At 37.8% G+C, this 16,096-nt stretch overlaps 2 protein-coding genes across 12 annotated transcripts in view; one reads left to right on the plus strand and one right to left on the minus strand.

Moving 5' to 3' along the window:
* Positions 1-9,833, plus strand: part of RNF180 (ring finger protein 180) — a 164,389-nt gene extending 154,556 nt beyond the window's left edge. For all 7 annotated transcript variants that reach the window (XM_084801316.1, XM_084801315.1, XM_084801313.1 and 4 more), the window contains one exon: positions 8,859-9,833. In XM_084801316.1, coding sequence (XP_084657442.1) covers positions 8,859-9,058 — 200 coding nt within the window. In that variant the 3' untranslated portion in view covers positions 9,059-9,833. The remainder of the gene's footprint in view (positions 1-8,858) is intronic.
* LOC311608708 (mannosylglucosyl-3-phosphoglycerate phosphatase-like) overlaps positions 7,549-16,096 on the minus strand; it is a 42,493-nt gene continuing 33,945 nt past the window's right edge. For 3 of the 5 annotated variants that reach the window (XM_084801322.1, XM_084801323.1, XM_084801324.1), the window contains 2 exons: positions 15,338-15,524; positions 11,557-14,080 (listed from right to left, as the gene is read on the minus strand). In XM_084801322.1, the coding sequence (XP_084657448.1) occupies positions 13,896-14,080; positions 15,338-15,524 (372 nt within the window). In that variant the 3' untranslated portion in view covers positions 11,557-13,895. Of the gene's footprint in view, positions 7,649-11,556; positions 14,081-15,337; positions 15,525-16,096 lie in introns of those variants that run through there. The other 2 variants (XR_014783095.1, XR_014783096.1) reach the window with 2 other exon arrangements.

The following is a 16,096-nucleotide window of genomic DNA, read 5'->3' on the forward strand; positions in this document are numbered from 1 at the left end:
ACCATTGAGATGTGATATGAATAAATTAATAAAATAAAATAAAATGAAAAGAAATCCATTTACAATATATAATAACATCAGATACTTTAAAAAATTATTCCATGTTAGAAAAGTCTAGTTGAGTTCGTCTTCTTAGCAAATAGGGGGCGGGGGTTGACTCTGTAGACATCTGATAGACACAGAGAACTTATTTTGAGTTGGTAGAGCATGCAGGAGATTGATACAAAAAATGCTAATTTAAGGTTCCTCGAAGAGTACAGTTTTCACTATAATATACTTTCTCACCGTCCTCTGCTGGAATAGACAGCTAAGCCCCTCTGACTGCATGAGGCACATGTCCACTGTGTTTACACTTTAATACAGCATGCTCACAATATACTGCACACAATGGGTCCTAGTTTAATCCTTGTATTAGGACCAAGTAACTCTTACCCATGGTTGCACATAGGAACGTAAGGTGTTTTAGTGAACTACAAGTTCAGAATCTCCTCACCCCATTGATACCAATCAGCTCTATTTCTAACATGTAGATACTAAAGCATGTGTGTCGTCATCATTATGTTTTTGGATGCACTGACTGTCAGATGACATCAGCCATATGGAGGGCAAAGCTTGGCTCCTGGGAAACAGAAAAGATCTGTCACTACTGTAGTGGTTAGTGGCCCTTAGAAGCCGAAGTCTATCAGATGAAGTCCTTAGCCTTACAGTTTAATTCATCTTGCTAAGCAGAAAGTAAGGTTAGGTCAAATTTAAGTTAATTTACTGATTAGAGTAATTTAAAATAAATTAAACTTCTATGAGAATGATGTTTTTTGAAAGAAATTGACAGTGTTCTAGACTGAAATTTTTAAGGCAGGCACTCTGTCAAAATATCTTTAGATCTTTGCTAAATTATAGTTCATGTATCCTCCATAAGATATAATAAATTCGTCTTACCATGGGATGTTCTGACAGTCGTTTTAAGGTCAGCAACTGACTTGGAAAAATCAAAAAGTCTGAAGGAAAATAGAAGCCATTTGAGCTAAGAATAGTGTGCCTACTGATTAACTCAGAAAAAAAAACTGATATATGAGGGGCAATGCAGATTCTTCCTCTAATACAATCCTAGGGACCTAAGGTTTGCTGAGTGTTCTCTGTGGACCAGCCCTGTGCTTTACATGTGCTAACTCATCTCATGCTCGTGCCAGAAATGTATTTGCATAGCCCTTGTTTCCCAGTGGAGTCTGCTTTAAACACTGAGGTTTGTGTTCTAACGTTATCTAATATAGGCCCATAGTTTATATCTGTGAAGTACTTTTTAAAGACAGCTTTGGTTTAGAAACCGCCATTTAGAAATTCCAAAGCTTGCTGGGAGTTTCTATTCTGTCGTTCCATGCTTAAAACCCATTCAAAGAAAATGAAATTAGCCAGCCAGTGACCAGTATCTTCTTCACACACAAAACTTTGTTTCACCCACTCTGGTGCATTGCATTGTTTCTCCCTCACTGACCCCTGTTGCTTTCTTTCACTGATACTGGACATAGGTACCCAGGTATATAGATAGTGACACTGCTAGGATGGAAGACAGTATTTCAGCACAGGAGTAAATTGAGGCTGTCTGCAAGACTCATGGTGCATCATTTCTTGTTCTATTGTCTTCTGGAATTAATATCACTAATGCAATGCATATTAATACTTTTAGTTATTTGACCCATGCTCTTTAGTTTTGACCCACCTACTTGGGATCTGAATAACCTCAGGCCCTATACAGCATCCCTTTGGACCAGGAAAAAAAGCCACATTTTAAATACTAATAGTAATTTTTAGCAGTGTACCTCATCTCCAGCCAGCATGGCTGGAAGTCTGGGAAAGGTAATATAAACTACTCTTGAGATTGTTTCTCCTGATGCATTTGGATAGCCCACTTGCTCTTTCTCGTACAGTAATGACTTCAGAGTTGAAAACAGGAGAGCTGCCGAGATTGGCATTCTGTTATCTGATGATTTCACATGGAGAAAGACTGCAGGCTGAGTGCACAGCAGTCCAGTTGGTCTGGATGAAGAAAGATAGTGCATTGTGCTTATCAAAATAAAAGAAAACTTAAATTTAGAAAACACTTTAATTCGTTGAGAACTTTATACAGCGTATTTTGAGCGTAGTCACCCCAGTTCCTCACAGATACAGCCCCACCTCCCTAGTCACTCAACTCCTTGGTTGGTTTGTTTACGTCCATCAAGCCCAATTTGTCTGCCCAAATAATTTTGAGGGCAAGGCTACCTCCTGGAGCATGGCTGACCTACTAAGGACCACCGTACCTAGGGAAGATTGACCGTCTCTCCCTCTCTCTCTCTCTCTCTCTCTCTCTCTCTCTCTCTCTCTCTTTCTCTCTCTCTCTCTTTCTCTCTCTCTCTCTTTCTCTATTGCTGGCAAAGGGAAATCATATTTTAGTAGTATTTACTGAGGCCTTACAGCAGTGTTTGCACATGGTATGTGATGTTAGGCAAGGAGAAACTGGCAGTTTGACAACCCACGAAGGCTGGTGTCATTTCTTTGTTCCTTTTCCACATGCTCCAGTATGCTGAAGGTGACAAATGTCCAGGAAGCACGTTATATCAGCTACACATGGAGCACAAAGGGGCTTAAACAGAGCCCCATAAATAAGCGAGTTTGAATATAATACAAAAACAAACAAACAAAAAGCCTGACAGATCCTAGTTACTTGCCTTGTAGTCTACAAAAGTTGATCATTAAATACCAAGTGACACGAAAGGAGGTCAAATAAAAGCAATTACAAATCATCCAAAGCCTGAGACATGGCTCTGCATCCTACTCTGAAGCGTACTCCATTGTCCCTTTCATTTGTCCTTCATGGTTCAGCCTACATAAGTATAGTGTACCCCTTAACACAAACAGCGAGCTAGAACTATTCCTGACTGAAGAGGCTGGGCTTTAAATAGCCAAGAGCCAGGTGAATGCACCCTTGCTGTCTGAATTAGCAGCTGGATCTAGAGCACGCCACTTCACATCACTCAGTTGCTACAGATGATGAAGCAGAATTTGCTTTGAGCTGGAGCCTCATCTGACCTTTACCACCAGCACTAGCAAGTGCCAGAAACCTTTTTTTTAAATATTCAAACAAATCGTACATTTTTACTGCCCTCTCTTACACTAATTAAGCAAAAAGTAATAATCAAAATATGCACTGGCTGAGCAAAAATAAAGTTAATAGTGAAGTCATAGATGTTTTAAAATGTTCTATATATATATATATATATATATATATATATATATATATATATATATATGCCTTAGATATTACATATTGGCTGTTTGAGTTTGCTTCTCTGCTGCTATGGTAACCACTGTAACCAGAAGCAACCTGGGGAAGGAAAAAGCTCATTTCCCTTGCAGGTCTCAGTCCACCACCAAGGGGGAGCCAAGACAGGAGCTCAAGTAGAGAACCTGGAGGCTGGAGCAGAAGCAGAGCTCATGAATGAATGCTGTGTACTGACTCACGCCCTCTGGCTTGCTCAGACACCTTTCTTATAAAGCTCAGACCCACCTGCCCAGAAGTGACCCCACCCAGTGTTGGGCCTTCCAACATCAATTATTAGTTAAGAAAATGCCTCACAGAGCATTATTTAATCTGCTCCTGGGGGTCTTTACCCTTCCTTTTTGTTTAATAAGCATCTCTTTTAAGGTACAGTTAGCTCTTTCTACAACTACTTGTCCTGTAGGATTGTGTGGTATCCTAGTAATGTGCTTTATATTATAATATGCAAATTTTTCTTGATCTTATTGGACACATATGCAGGAGCGTTGTCAGTCTTAATTTGTGCAGGTATTCCCATGATTGCTGTCATATCCAATAAGGTTTAATTACACAGTCAGCCTCTTCAGAACTTAAAGCAGTTGCCCACTGAAACCCTGAGTATGTATCAATGGTATGATGTACGGACCTTTGTTTTCCAAATTCTGAAAAATGAAACACAGACATCTGGAAGATTTCATTCCTTTTGATACCCCTAGGGTTACTTCTGGCAGGCAATGGAGTTTGGTTCTACAAACTACTGTTGGGACACTTTTTAATTATGTCTTTGGCTTCTTGCCAAGTAAGAGAATTATTTCTTTAAACCTTTACTGTTAACATGATGCTTTTCATGAATTTTGAGGCTTCTAACACATTTTCTATTAGTAATTGGTCATTTCCTCATTTCCTTGTGCCAATGGACCTGGTAAGCCTGTATGAGACTGAATGAGTAATATTCAAGCATAGTTTCTACTTCTGATGGCCTGTTGCAATTCCATAAACAACAAAGTCAATTCTGAGTTATTAGGAGTAAATATGTCAGTTTCAGTATGCAAAACAACTCTTTCTGCATATTGAGAGTCAGTAATTATATTAAGAGATTCAGGAAAATCTAATAGCACCATAAGGATTGCATACAATTATGATTTTTTTCTACTGAGGTATATGGGCTTATTTTATCCAACTGGCCATTCCCATCCTGTTTGCATCAGTATAGAAGGTTGGTGCCTCTAGAATTGATGTTCTCTTTACAATACGAGGAAGGATCCAATTAGTTCTTTTTATAAACTGTATACATTTGCTTTTTAGGTATTTGTTAATAATTTCTCCCAAGTAGTTATGCAAGCTCTTTGCTAATCTTCATTGGTTACCCATCATCACATAATCTCAGCACTAGTAAGCCCAAATGGGTAATTGAATCTCCTATTTGTATTTTTTCTGGAGCAATCTGTAACCCCCAGCATGGCAGAATTCTTTGTGTTTCCATAAACATTTTCTCTAAAGTATCTGCATCAGAATCAGTCAACAAAATATCATCCATGTAAAGGTAAATGATAGATTGATGTCACACGGTTGTCACAAAAAGTATTAACATAAAGTTGGACTATTCAGCATTCCCTGTGGAAGTACATTCCAATGGTATCTATTCATTGGACCATTACTGTTCAGAGTTGGTACTGAGAAAGCAAACCTTTCCCTATCCTGCTCATGCAAAGGTATTGTGAAAAACAATCATTTAAGTCATTACTATTATAGGCCATGACCTAGGTAACAAAGAAGGTGAAGGAATTCCAGGCTGTAAAGGACCCATTGGTTGAATTACTCTATTCACTATCCTTAAATCCATTACCAACCTCCATTTTCCTAAGTTCTTTTTTTTTTAATACAACAAACACAGGGGAATTCCATGGGCTGGTAGACTCTTCTATATGGTGAGCCTCCAGCTGCTCTTGTACCAGTTTTTGATGTGCCTGCAATTTTTCTTTTGTTATGGGCCACTGCTCTTGGAACACAGGTCTGTTTGATATCCATTTTAGGGGCAAGGTTGTTTATATATCAGCAGTGGCCTTTTTTTCTAAATTTGGAAGCTCAGTACCTGGGAAAATCTGTGTTTGGACAATGGGCACAGCTTGTGATTGGTCTTCATTGTCCATATCAATACCTTCCCCAGAAGCATCTACCATTTCGCCCCTAATTTCATCCTTGTCTGTCTCTGTGATTGCAGGAATATTAATTTGAGTGCCCCCATTGTTGCAAAAAGATCCCTTCCCCATAAATTTATGGGTATGACAGCTACATAGGATCTCAGCTTCCCTGGTTGCTCTTCTGGTCCCACACACTTAACCACCATGTACTTTGCCTTATTTGAGAAAATTTACCAATTCCTATAAATTGTGTATAAACCTTGTGAAGTGGCCAATCTGGATTCCAATACTTTTGAGAAAAGTTCGTGACATCTGCTCCTATATCCATCAAACGTTCTATTTCAACAACATTTATTTGTACCATTAATTTAGGTCTCTGATCATTAACCATTGTTTGCCAGAACACATGTCTTCCAGTACTCCCAAATGTACTTATTCTTTTAAATGGAGTGGCTTTGCCCTTGATGTAAGGAAATAGTAACAGCTGAGCAATTCTATCCCCTACATTAATTTGCATCTCCTTCTTTACATATGCCATGATTTTAATTTCTTCTTTACAATCCCCATCTATAATACCAGGATGCACAATAAAGCCTTGAGAAGTTAATCTACTTCTTCCCAAAATTATTCCTACTGCCCCTGAAGGTAAAGGACCATAAACACCAATGGTTATTTTGTAACATTCAACCTGTGGGTTTAGTGTAAGAGATTTATCTGAGGTAACATTCAAAGCTACGCTGCCTCCAGTAGCATGCATTAAATCATCAATACCTAGTCTTTGTTTTCTCCCTGCAAGTTTGTTACCTCCTGAATGACCAAAAAAAGGCGGCTCGTATCATTTGCTGTGGGGCCTTGAGCTAACAGGCCCATCCTTTTGTTCCTGGTAGCAAGAGATTACCACATCTCTCTCTTGGATTGACAATCCCTAGACCAATGTCTTCCCTTCCCACAGTGGCTACAATACTCTGGGAGTCTTGGCATATCATCATCATCATGGCCAGAAGCTCCTTGTACTCTTCTATGAGTACCATTTACTCCAAAGTTAGTGCTCCTGTTATTTTGAGGCCTGGAACTTTTAACCTTACAGTTTCTTTGTAAATCGCCCACAATTAAAGCACTGGGTGTTTTATTATCTGAGACCTTTAGCTATAGCTGGTCCTATGATATTGTTTTGATGTTTCTGAGAGCTAATATTAACTCTCTCTCTCTCTCTTACCCATTCATGTAATGGGGCTCCTCATGCTTTTAATGGTCTAATTGCTCTCTTACACTCAGTATTCGCATTCTCATATGCCATGATCAGTGTCAATGCCTGTCTGGTCTCAGGATCTGGTGTGGCTCTATCTAGAGCTGAACCCAATCTCTGTCAGAATTCTGTGAAGGCCTCTCTAGGGCCTTAAAATACCTTAGTAAATGAAGTGGTGGTTTCACCAGGCTCCTCAGCCATGTCCCAAGCTCTGAAGGCTGCAACACGACACTGTTCAATTACTACATCTTCAGATCAGGTTTGTTCTCTTAAGCCAGCATAACGCCTTCACCAAGCAATTGATCTTTAACAACATTCATCCCCCTTGTTATATTTTGTTGTTCTATTCTCCTGGCTTCATTTCTCCACCATGATAACCACTGTAACTGTTGAGCAGCTTCTGACACAGCTAAGTCTATGCTGCTTAGCCCAATTACTTGACATTTAACAAAATATGAATGCATTCTATACCATGAAATAGCCTCTTTAAAATGCTTTAAATATAGCATATCTACTGGATGCCATGCCATCTCATCATAAGCCTCACCAGCACCATTATCAGGGATATGTTGCTCAAAGACTGGAAAAGCTTATGGTGCCTGTGTAGCCCTAGAGAATTCCTCTAGTGGAGCACTTGTCTCTAAAGCTCTTTTGGCCCGTCTTCTTTCCTGTTCCTCTAGAATTTGTGCAGCCTTCTGGCTTCCTGTTTTTCTTCACCTGATTCTGCACAGGTGCTCTAGACACCTGGCAAGTGGAGCAGGGTGGGGTAGCAATTGTGGGAAACGCTGGCTTTCAGTTCCCAGGTGTTTTCCCTTTATCAACTGCGATTTTTGCTTTCCAAATTCTTCAAGCTCTACCTGCAAATTCTCTAGTTGTACAGCCAACTCTGCCATCCTTTCTAGAATGATAGAATTTACTGATCCTTCTGGCTTTCGGATCTTATTGGTCTTTCTTCCAATCTTTTAAAAGCTGTAAATACAATATAACAGACAAAATAAAAACAGAAAATTCCCTCTCTCTCTCTTTTTTTTTTAGTGAGTTTTTTTTTTATTAATTTATTCTTGTTACATCTCAATGGTTATCCCATCCCTCGTATCCTCCCATTCTTCCCTCCCTCCCATTTTCCCCTTATTCCCCTCCCCTATTACTGTTCCTGAGGGGGACTTCCTCCCCCTGTACCTGTTCCCTCCTCCACAACACTAGAAGTTAAGTTATGTATTATGCCCAAAGCACACTGGACACCACCTGTAGGTTTTGACCTTTTCTAAACCTACTTTCAGGTTCTTTAATGCTTATACCTACCTAGATAGGAGAGAAAAGAGGTTCGTGGGAACAGGAGAGGTAGACCTATTTGGACTTAGTTCCTGGGAGCGATTCCCCTAGTGTAGTTGGCAAGATTTCAGCAGACCAGCAATTCAACCAAAGCTGGAGCATCATGAAGTGGAGCAGTGCACAGCCAAACAATACCAAGACCCAAAAGGTCCCCACCTTCTGTTTTGGGTATATATATATATATATATATATATATATATATATATATATATATATATATATATATATATATATATATATATATATATATATATATATATATATATATTCTCTCAGAATCTATACTAAGATGTGATTCAGCTGGCAAAAACCAAGCCCCTACATGTGGTGGTTCATCTTCCAGTGGATAAATATTATCTGTTCTCTCACAAGTCTGTTCCCCACCCCAGATTTGGAATCAAAACAAAACAAAACAAAAACTTGTTAACATCTACTACAGTACTGAATAAACTTGCCAGATACACAAAGGCCAGCTGTTGCTCCAAGGTCACAAACAGTAGTTCTAAGCGCCAGTTGTGGTTACTGGGATCTAAATTTTTTAAAAATGTATATGTGAAAATAATCTTTACCAGTTAGTCAGATGATTCCAATGATAATTTTCCAGCCTAAAGTCATGAATAATGTGGTCCAAGTCACTGGACCAAGTTTGTCTGCTACCCTGCCCTTTATACCCCGTTCTGAGACTTCTCAATGTTGTTCATCACTAAAAAAGCAACTGTCAGACACACAGTACACCACTCGGTGAAGCCATGGTAGGCTTTGCTCAAGCATTGTGATAGTAATGCACTTCTTTTGTAATCATGTGTCTGAATTTAGTGAGCTGTAGTTTTCCTCCTCTGTCTCCCAGGATTCCACAGGCGTGCAGCCCCTGTGACGCGGAGGCAGTTCCCACATGGTGCACACAGGATGGACTATCTGCACTTCGAGGACGACAGCCGTGGATGGTGGTTTGACATGGATATGGTGATCATCTATATCTATTCAGTGAACTGGGTCATTGGATTCATTGTTTTCTGCTTTCTTTGCTACTTTTTCTTTCCGTTTTAGGAATCATCCTACTCCACTATAATTGAACAATCATAAATGTAAACGACAATGGCTTAAATGTTTTCAAAGTGTGCTTTGAAGTTTTTATAATGTTGCATTATAAAAATTGTGTCTATAGAAAGTCTGAGGATAATGGATTTATTTATTAATTTCTTTCAGATAACAACCTAAACTTTATTCAAGAGCTGATTCACCAGCCATTAGGAACGGTGCACTATTAATTCCCTAGATTTTACTGTAGAAGTTGGGGCTCTTATTTTACAATGTCATTTTTATACTTACTATGATTGTAAAGACAGAGTTTACCTCCATTTAAAAATAGTAAAAATAAGAAATGAATAATCTGGATAGATAGCATCATTCTTACTAAGATGTATTCTTGGGCAAATGATATGCATTAAAGATAAACCATACTCTCTGGGAAGTAATCAAGCAGGGTATATGCATTTTGATTTCTGAATATCTCTACTTCTGTCTCCTATTACCAAAAATCTGACTATCTTTTTTGTAAAGACGTCATAGCTTTGGTGCAACATTTCTAACTATTATAAGAACAAGATATTACATGCAGTCAGATTAACACCCAATAGCTATGTTAGAGCCATATTAACACTTTCCAATTTTAGAATGAATCACGTGAGAAATGACAAATCTGACTTTTCGTAGCAGAAATGACCAATGCATGTCCAAGCTGTAATTAATCCAGTGATTCTTTTAACTAGAAGATTGTCAAATATATTGTCAATGTGCAATAAAGAGTGGCTTTTACATTTTTTATTGTTGTTATTTGACTTAATGTGTGGAATAAGGAGTTGCTAAAATGGGGTTATGGATTTATATAAAGAAAACCTTGTGTTTTATTATATTGCAATAATTGCTATAGTTAAATTTAATATTTAAAAACAAAATATTGTTATAGTTTTCCATATTGAAAGAAGACACTATCTGAATCATTACAGTGTGCATAGCGAATGGGGAAGGTGTCCTGATTCAAAAGTGAAGAAAACTAATCAAAAAGAGACAGAAGATGTATTTATTCAGACAGTTCTTTGAATTAGCAGTGATAAGCTGCTAATCTAATCTTTCTGCCTATCAAATTGCAACCTGATTAAAAATGTTTGACTTATGGCACTAATACTATCATCATTCAAAACAGACAGACCATTTTAGAATGTAAATTGTCAAAGTGTGGCATATTTGCAGACTATCTCAATTGACAGTGTGATTTTCTAAGAAATATGAAAGTGGTACAGATTTCTTATAGTATACTTGTTTCTGTTTTCACAATTATAGCTGTGAAAAATATAATCAAATATATCGGACTCATCAAATCCAGCAAACAAAAAATTAAATATAATTTACAAAGAGATTTATATTTGTGTTTATAAGTTAATATTTATAATCACTAACTTATGTTCTTGAAAAAATAATATGAACGAAGGGGAAATATTAGTCACCCACAACACATGTATAGATCAAACAGTTAAAATGCAAACAGGGACAATAGTTTAGGAACTTTGAACCAGTTACAGCCATTTTCTAGGCAATTCCTTACCTATGTTAACTCATCCCTAAGTTAAGGAACTAAGAAACAATAATGTAGATATGTATTTCACAGAAAACATTCATTTTGTCTCTGGCACATACATACTACTTATTGTTTTGTGTCTGCAGCCTAAATACAAACACCTGCATACCCATCATAACACTGAAGTCATTAAATTTTGAAAGCAATTATAAATCTCAATTATTCCAAAATATTATCACTTTACATCAGAAGCTAAAAGCTACAAAACACTAAGTGTTGTCTTTCCTAGAGCCACCAGTCTTTGAGAAGCCAGATAAGCCTGAAATGTTCAGACACTGAGGCAGGTAAGGGACACAAGAGGTCAGAATGTAAGCATGCTCTTGGGTCATTAGCTTGTCTGTTAAAAACATGGCATGTATTTCCTTCTATCCCAGATCAAGCACTTTAGCATCTGCAGGAGATAGGGCATCTAAAATCTTCCAATCAAGATGACCACCTAACCCACCCAAGAAGTCATCCAACTCCTGGCTTCCCCTTTGGTCAGTGTTTGCTCCCTTCTGATCTCCAGCAACCCCAGCTAAAGCCCAGCCCATCTTCCCCACCTTTGGCTGGGTAACTCCATATCCAGTTATAAAACAATTCTTCTACACACTAACCAGGCAGTACATAATATTTGAATCTATGAATTAGCTTTTTAAAGTGTGTGTGTGTGTGTGTGTGTGAGAGAGAGAGAGAGAGAGAGAGAGAGAGAGAGAGAGAGAGAGAGAGAGAGAGAGAGAGAGGAGAAGAGGAGAGGGAGACTGAGGGAGAGTGGGGGAGAGAGAGAAAGGGAGAGAGGGAGGGAGGCATGTGGATGCCTGAGGAAGCCAGAAGAGGACATTGGAACCCACAGAGCTAGAGTTACAAGAAAGCAAACTCCAGTGCTCTAGATGATCAGCACACTCTTTTAACAGCTACGCCATCTCTTCTCTCTAGCTCCATGAATTTAAAGTAACACAAAAACCCATTGTGTGCCTTTTCAGCATCATTCATATAATCACATAAAATTTTATTTTCCAGTAAATAACCAAAGAAATTAAAAGAAAAATCCTAAATCTAGTGAAATTCAGTATTTGTCCCCAGAAATACTATTTTAAAAGTTAAATCCTATGACCCATCACCAACAACAGTTTATGTTGCTGTGGACTTTAATAGTGCTGAAGCTCAATTTTAAACATGTTTGGATATTCATAATAATGCCTGAGCGGAGCTACATTTCTAAATAGTTTAATCGAGTAATTTATTTCCTTTTTTTTTTTTTTTGAGAGTCTCGTGTATACACTCAATTGTTTATGGTCTACTGAGTCCACTTAGTGTTAACTCTGTGTGTGTGACTGAGGGGTCAGGTACTGCATCATGTCAAGCTTCTGAGGGCCTGTATTAAGAAAACTTACTCTTCTCCCAGAATCCATCACTTTCAGGTAGTTCCTCAGTTAGCACTGGGAATGTGTGAGTCCCAACCCCATCCGTGCTGGTATTTTGTTTGGATGGCTCTAATGCAGGACTGGTGCAGTCGCAGTCTGTGTGAGGTCACATGTGCACTGCTCCACTGAAGTCATGCACTACCTCCATCTCGCAGCCTTCCTACAAACTACCGTGGCGAGCCTTGATCCATGAGAAACGGAGTATGATGAACATGCTCCATTCAGGGCTGAGCAGTCTGTGGTCCCTTATGATCTTAACACTGACCACTTGGGGGTTTCACTATTCAGGACTATCTACTGCAAAAAGAAGATTCTCAGATGAAGGCTGAGAGATGCACTGATCCACGGTTAAAAAGAAATTACTCAGGAGGCAGTTTAATTGGGTCCATTTCACAGAATTAGAGTAGAAATTTGCTTGGTATCTTATTGTTCAAATTAGATCCAAATGACTTGTGATGATTCATCTTAATTGTCAATACTTGGAATTTAAAACCATCCTAGAAGCAAATCTCCTGGTTTGTCTATGAGGGATTTTCTATAATACTTACTGAATGGGAAGGCCTGTCCTCAATGTGATGGCATGATACATGGGCTGGGGTTCCAAAACAAAATTCGAAGGAGAAAGGGAGGTAGGAGCAACATTCATTGTCTCTCTCTCCTCCTCATTGTGCTTGCAATGTGACCAACAACCACCTCCAACTCCTGCTGCCTTGACTCCTCTGCTCTGCTAAGGTGAACTGGAACCATAAGCCCAAATAAAGTCTTCCTCACTTAAGCTGATGCTGTCAGTGCATTTTATCACTGAAATGAGAAAATAATCTCATTACTATCAGAATCGAACTATTCTACTCTTGTTTTCTGTTATCAGAGATAAACCAGAAATAACATATGATCACACATCCACTTCTGTATAATATAGTGAGCTGCCACTAAAGCAGGATGAAATGAAAGCTGCACCACTGAATTCCGGTTCCTTCCATTAGATAAGCTTCCACTTACCTTAGCAGTGTTACTGTGCACAGCTTCTGTGGTCACCACTATTCACTAATATAAATTCTAGCTCAATATGTCTGTTACACCCCACAAAGGGAAGGCTCACATGGTCTTCCAAACACAGAGGTGAATTTTGCCCAAGTTACACTATGCATAGCTCTTAACTGAGAAAATTATAAGCCTTAAGTATGGAACATTTTTACTTAGAAACATAAAAAATGGCTGTCAAAGAAAAGGTAAATTTAAGAAGTATCATCCATCCATTTACCAATAACAAACCAAGTGCGAATTTGGTCCAGTCTGGTTTTAGCTCATCTAACACAGTTTATTGGTAAATGCTACACGACTTCCTCTCATTTCACTGTGGTAAGAAAGGCTGCTTTAGACATGAGAACAGCAAGTGCACAGCATAAAGGCCCTGCTTTCCAGTCACGAATATGAAAGTTCAGTACTTTAACTAGAAAATATGTTCAGGTGTTGTACACAGAATTCCAGCAAGGCTGAAAGAATTGTAATTAGAAATAGTGAGAGAACATACATATATATATATATATATATATATATATATATATATATATATATATATATGTCATTTGGACAGAAAAATAAGCAATATTAAGAGCAAAAGTTACTATACAAATAAATACTGTGAAAAGCATGAATTTCATTTAATAATAAACATTATATTATTACAAGACTTGATAAAAATGAAAAGACCATTTAGAGCACTATCCCTAGAGTTAACATCAATTCTAGAATAATACAAACCATCAGATTCTGTTACTATGCCTAACACGGCTAAAGTTGGTCAGATTCACTTGGGCACTAACAAAACATACTAATTCTACAACATTTAGTCAGAGTCAGAATTCTCATATGCATTATCACTAATGCTGGGGAACGTTCTTAGGCCTTGCTTTCTTGCCGTTCTGAGTTGGTGCAAATGTTCTTTCATGTCTGGAGAAATATGGCAGATTCTTCCTTCTATGCCAGGCACCGCAATCACTCCCAATGGTTCATCTGACTCCTCCTCAAAGGCTAGGAATGCAGTAGAGCCAGTTAAAATACGCATGCTCTCCAAGCTTATACTCTAAAGTCATAACTACAGCTTTATTAGATAACAGAAATTGAAATGTATAAACAATAATGAAATTCTGTTTCTCCATATTCACAATCAATATTCACCCATGAATAGAAGTACATTAAACATCAAATGCATCACTTCATTTTGACTCTAAGATATTATATCCTTAAGTAATATGTGTTTGAGGAAATAAATATGTGTACCTTGGTTTGGACATTATACAATGTATACATGTATGGAAATATCACATGATATACATAATACAATTTTATGCATCAATTTCTAAACTTTTAAACTATTACTACCTATTACCCTAAGAGGATTTATTTGATTATTATATTTTTAAATTTTTGATAATTTTATAAATGAGTACTATATTTACATCATTTCTACCTCTCTTTCCCTTGCAACTCCTCCCATCCCACCGCTCCCTCTCACATTCATGATACTTCTTTAGTCATTGTTAAATAATGGCGTGTGTGTGTGTGTGTGTGTGTGTGTGTGCGTGCACGCGCGTGTGTGTTACAGCCTGCTAAGATTTAGTGGTGATCACATGTGGCAATTGCCATTTTGTCTTCCATTTTACATTTCTGAAAAAATAATTAGACAAAAAGTATGGTCAGTGTACTAAAAAACCACTTTCTTCTGTTAAAAAATTTGTTTTACTTCCAAAAGATATAATTATAACTTCCAGAACTTGGATATATTTAGGAATATAATTATTTATCCAAGAATCAGCCAAAACTGATTATGATGTGATAAGACTTGCCTTGGATTGTTGTTAAAGTGACCTTATAAAAAGAATTAAGCTTCTAAACTCAACCAGTAAATGGGGATCTACATGCCAAGGTGCAGTGTTTATCAAGGAAAAGACAAAATGTTCAATTAGACAGAAGTAAGCCAATTTGACAAGTTATAATTTTCATTATATTGCAACATTTATTAAATGATAATAAATGTTGGAAAAGTAGTTAAGATTGTGAAGCAGAAAAACTTGAGTAGGACACAATTTCCAGACCATCTCTGTTCTCCATAGCTTTTGGATGCCTGTGCAATGCCATCCCTTGCGTCTGTCTTTTCACCTTGGAAAATAAAGGTCAGTCTTTATTTTCTTCATGAATCCTTCATGAAACCAGCATGCCCATCTAAAGACTAGAACCTAAGAAAAGTCTGCTGAGAAAACAGCACACGAAGCAGAACCACGCTGTCACCTGTTTGTGATGGTGACTTGTTTGTTCTCATAATCAAACTCATTCGATGGCCTGACAGACACTTCTTCTTTCCTTGCAAAATTTTTATTGATTCGAAGTGATTCATGACAACTGTAGATAGCACTTGGGCGGTTTCAGTGTCAAACATTCGAGGGCAACTTTTAAACATACTGTAACCATCTTTCCCCTGAAATACCAAAATGTAATTCAGTTTTCTAAGTCAGAAATAATAAATACATCAAAATATGTTACATTTAAAAATTTTTACTCCAGTATTTACAGTAATTCCTTACCCTTGTACATAAAGACATTATTTTCTTAAATCCAAGTTAATAAACCTTAAATTATTGTCCTACTCCATAAATCTAGAAATGGTAGCTGTGACCCTGATGTGGCAGCTCTGTTGTCTAACAGCCTTGAGAATAGGCCACTTATAATCTCTAAGGATGGTTGTGAAATAAAGCTAACTAAGAGGTACTATTTAGAATAATATTGAGTTTAATCTGAAGCTTTTTCTCTGTGTGTGGTTTTTCAAGACAGGGTTTCTCTGTGTAGTCCTGGGTGTCCTTGAACTCACTTTGTAGAACAGGCTGGCCTTGAACTCAGATATCTGCCTGCTTCTGCTTCTCAAGTGCTGGGATAACAGGTATGTGCCACTTCCACTGGCTCAAATCTGGAACTTACTATTCATCTTACAAGTTTCTTTGCACCTGATACTCCAGATCAAAGGGTGTTGAACACACTGAATTCATATGTAAA

This window comes from Acomys minous (assembly GCF_964271855.1).
Source record: "Acomys minous genome assembly, chromosome: 11".
NCBI lineage: Eukaryota > Metazoa > Chordata > Mammalia > Rodentia > Muridae > Acomys > Acomys minous.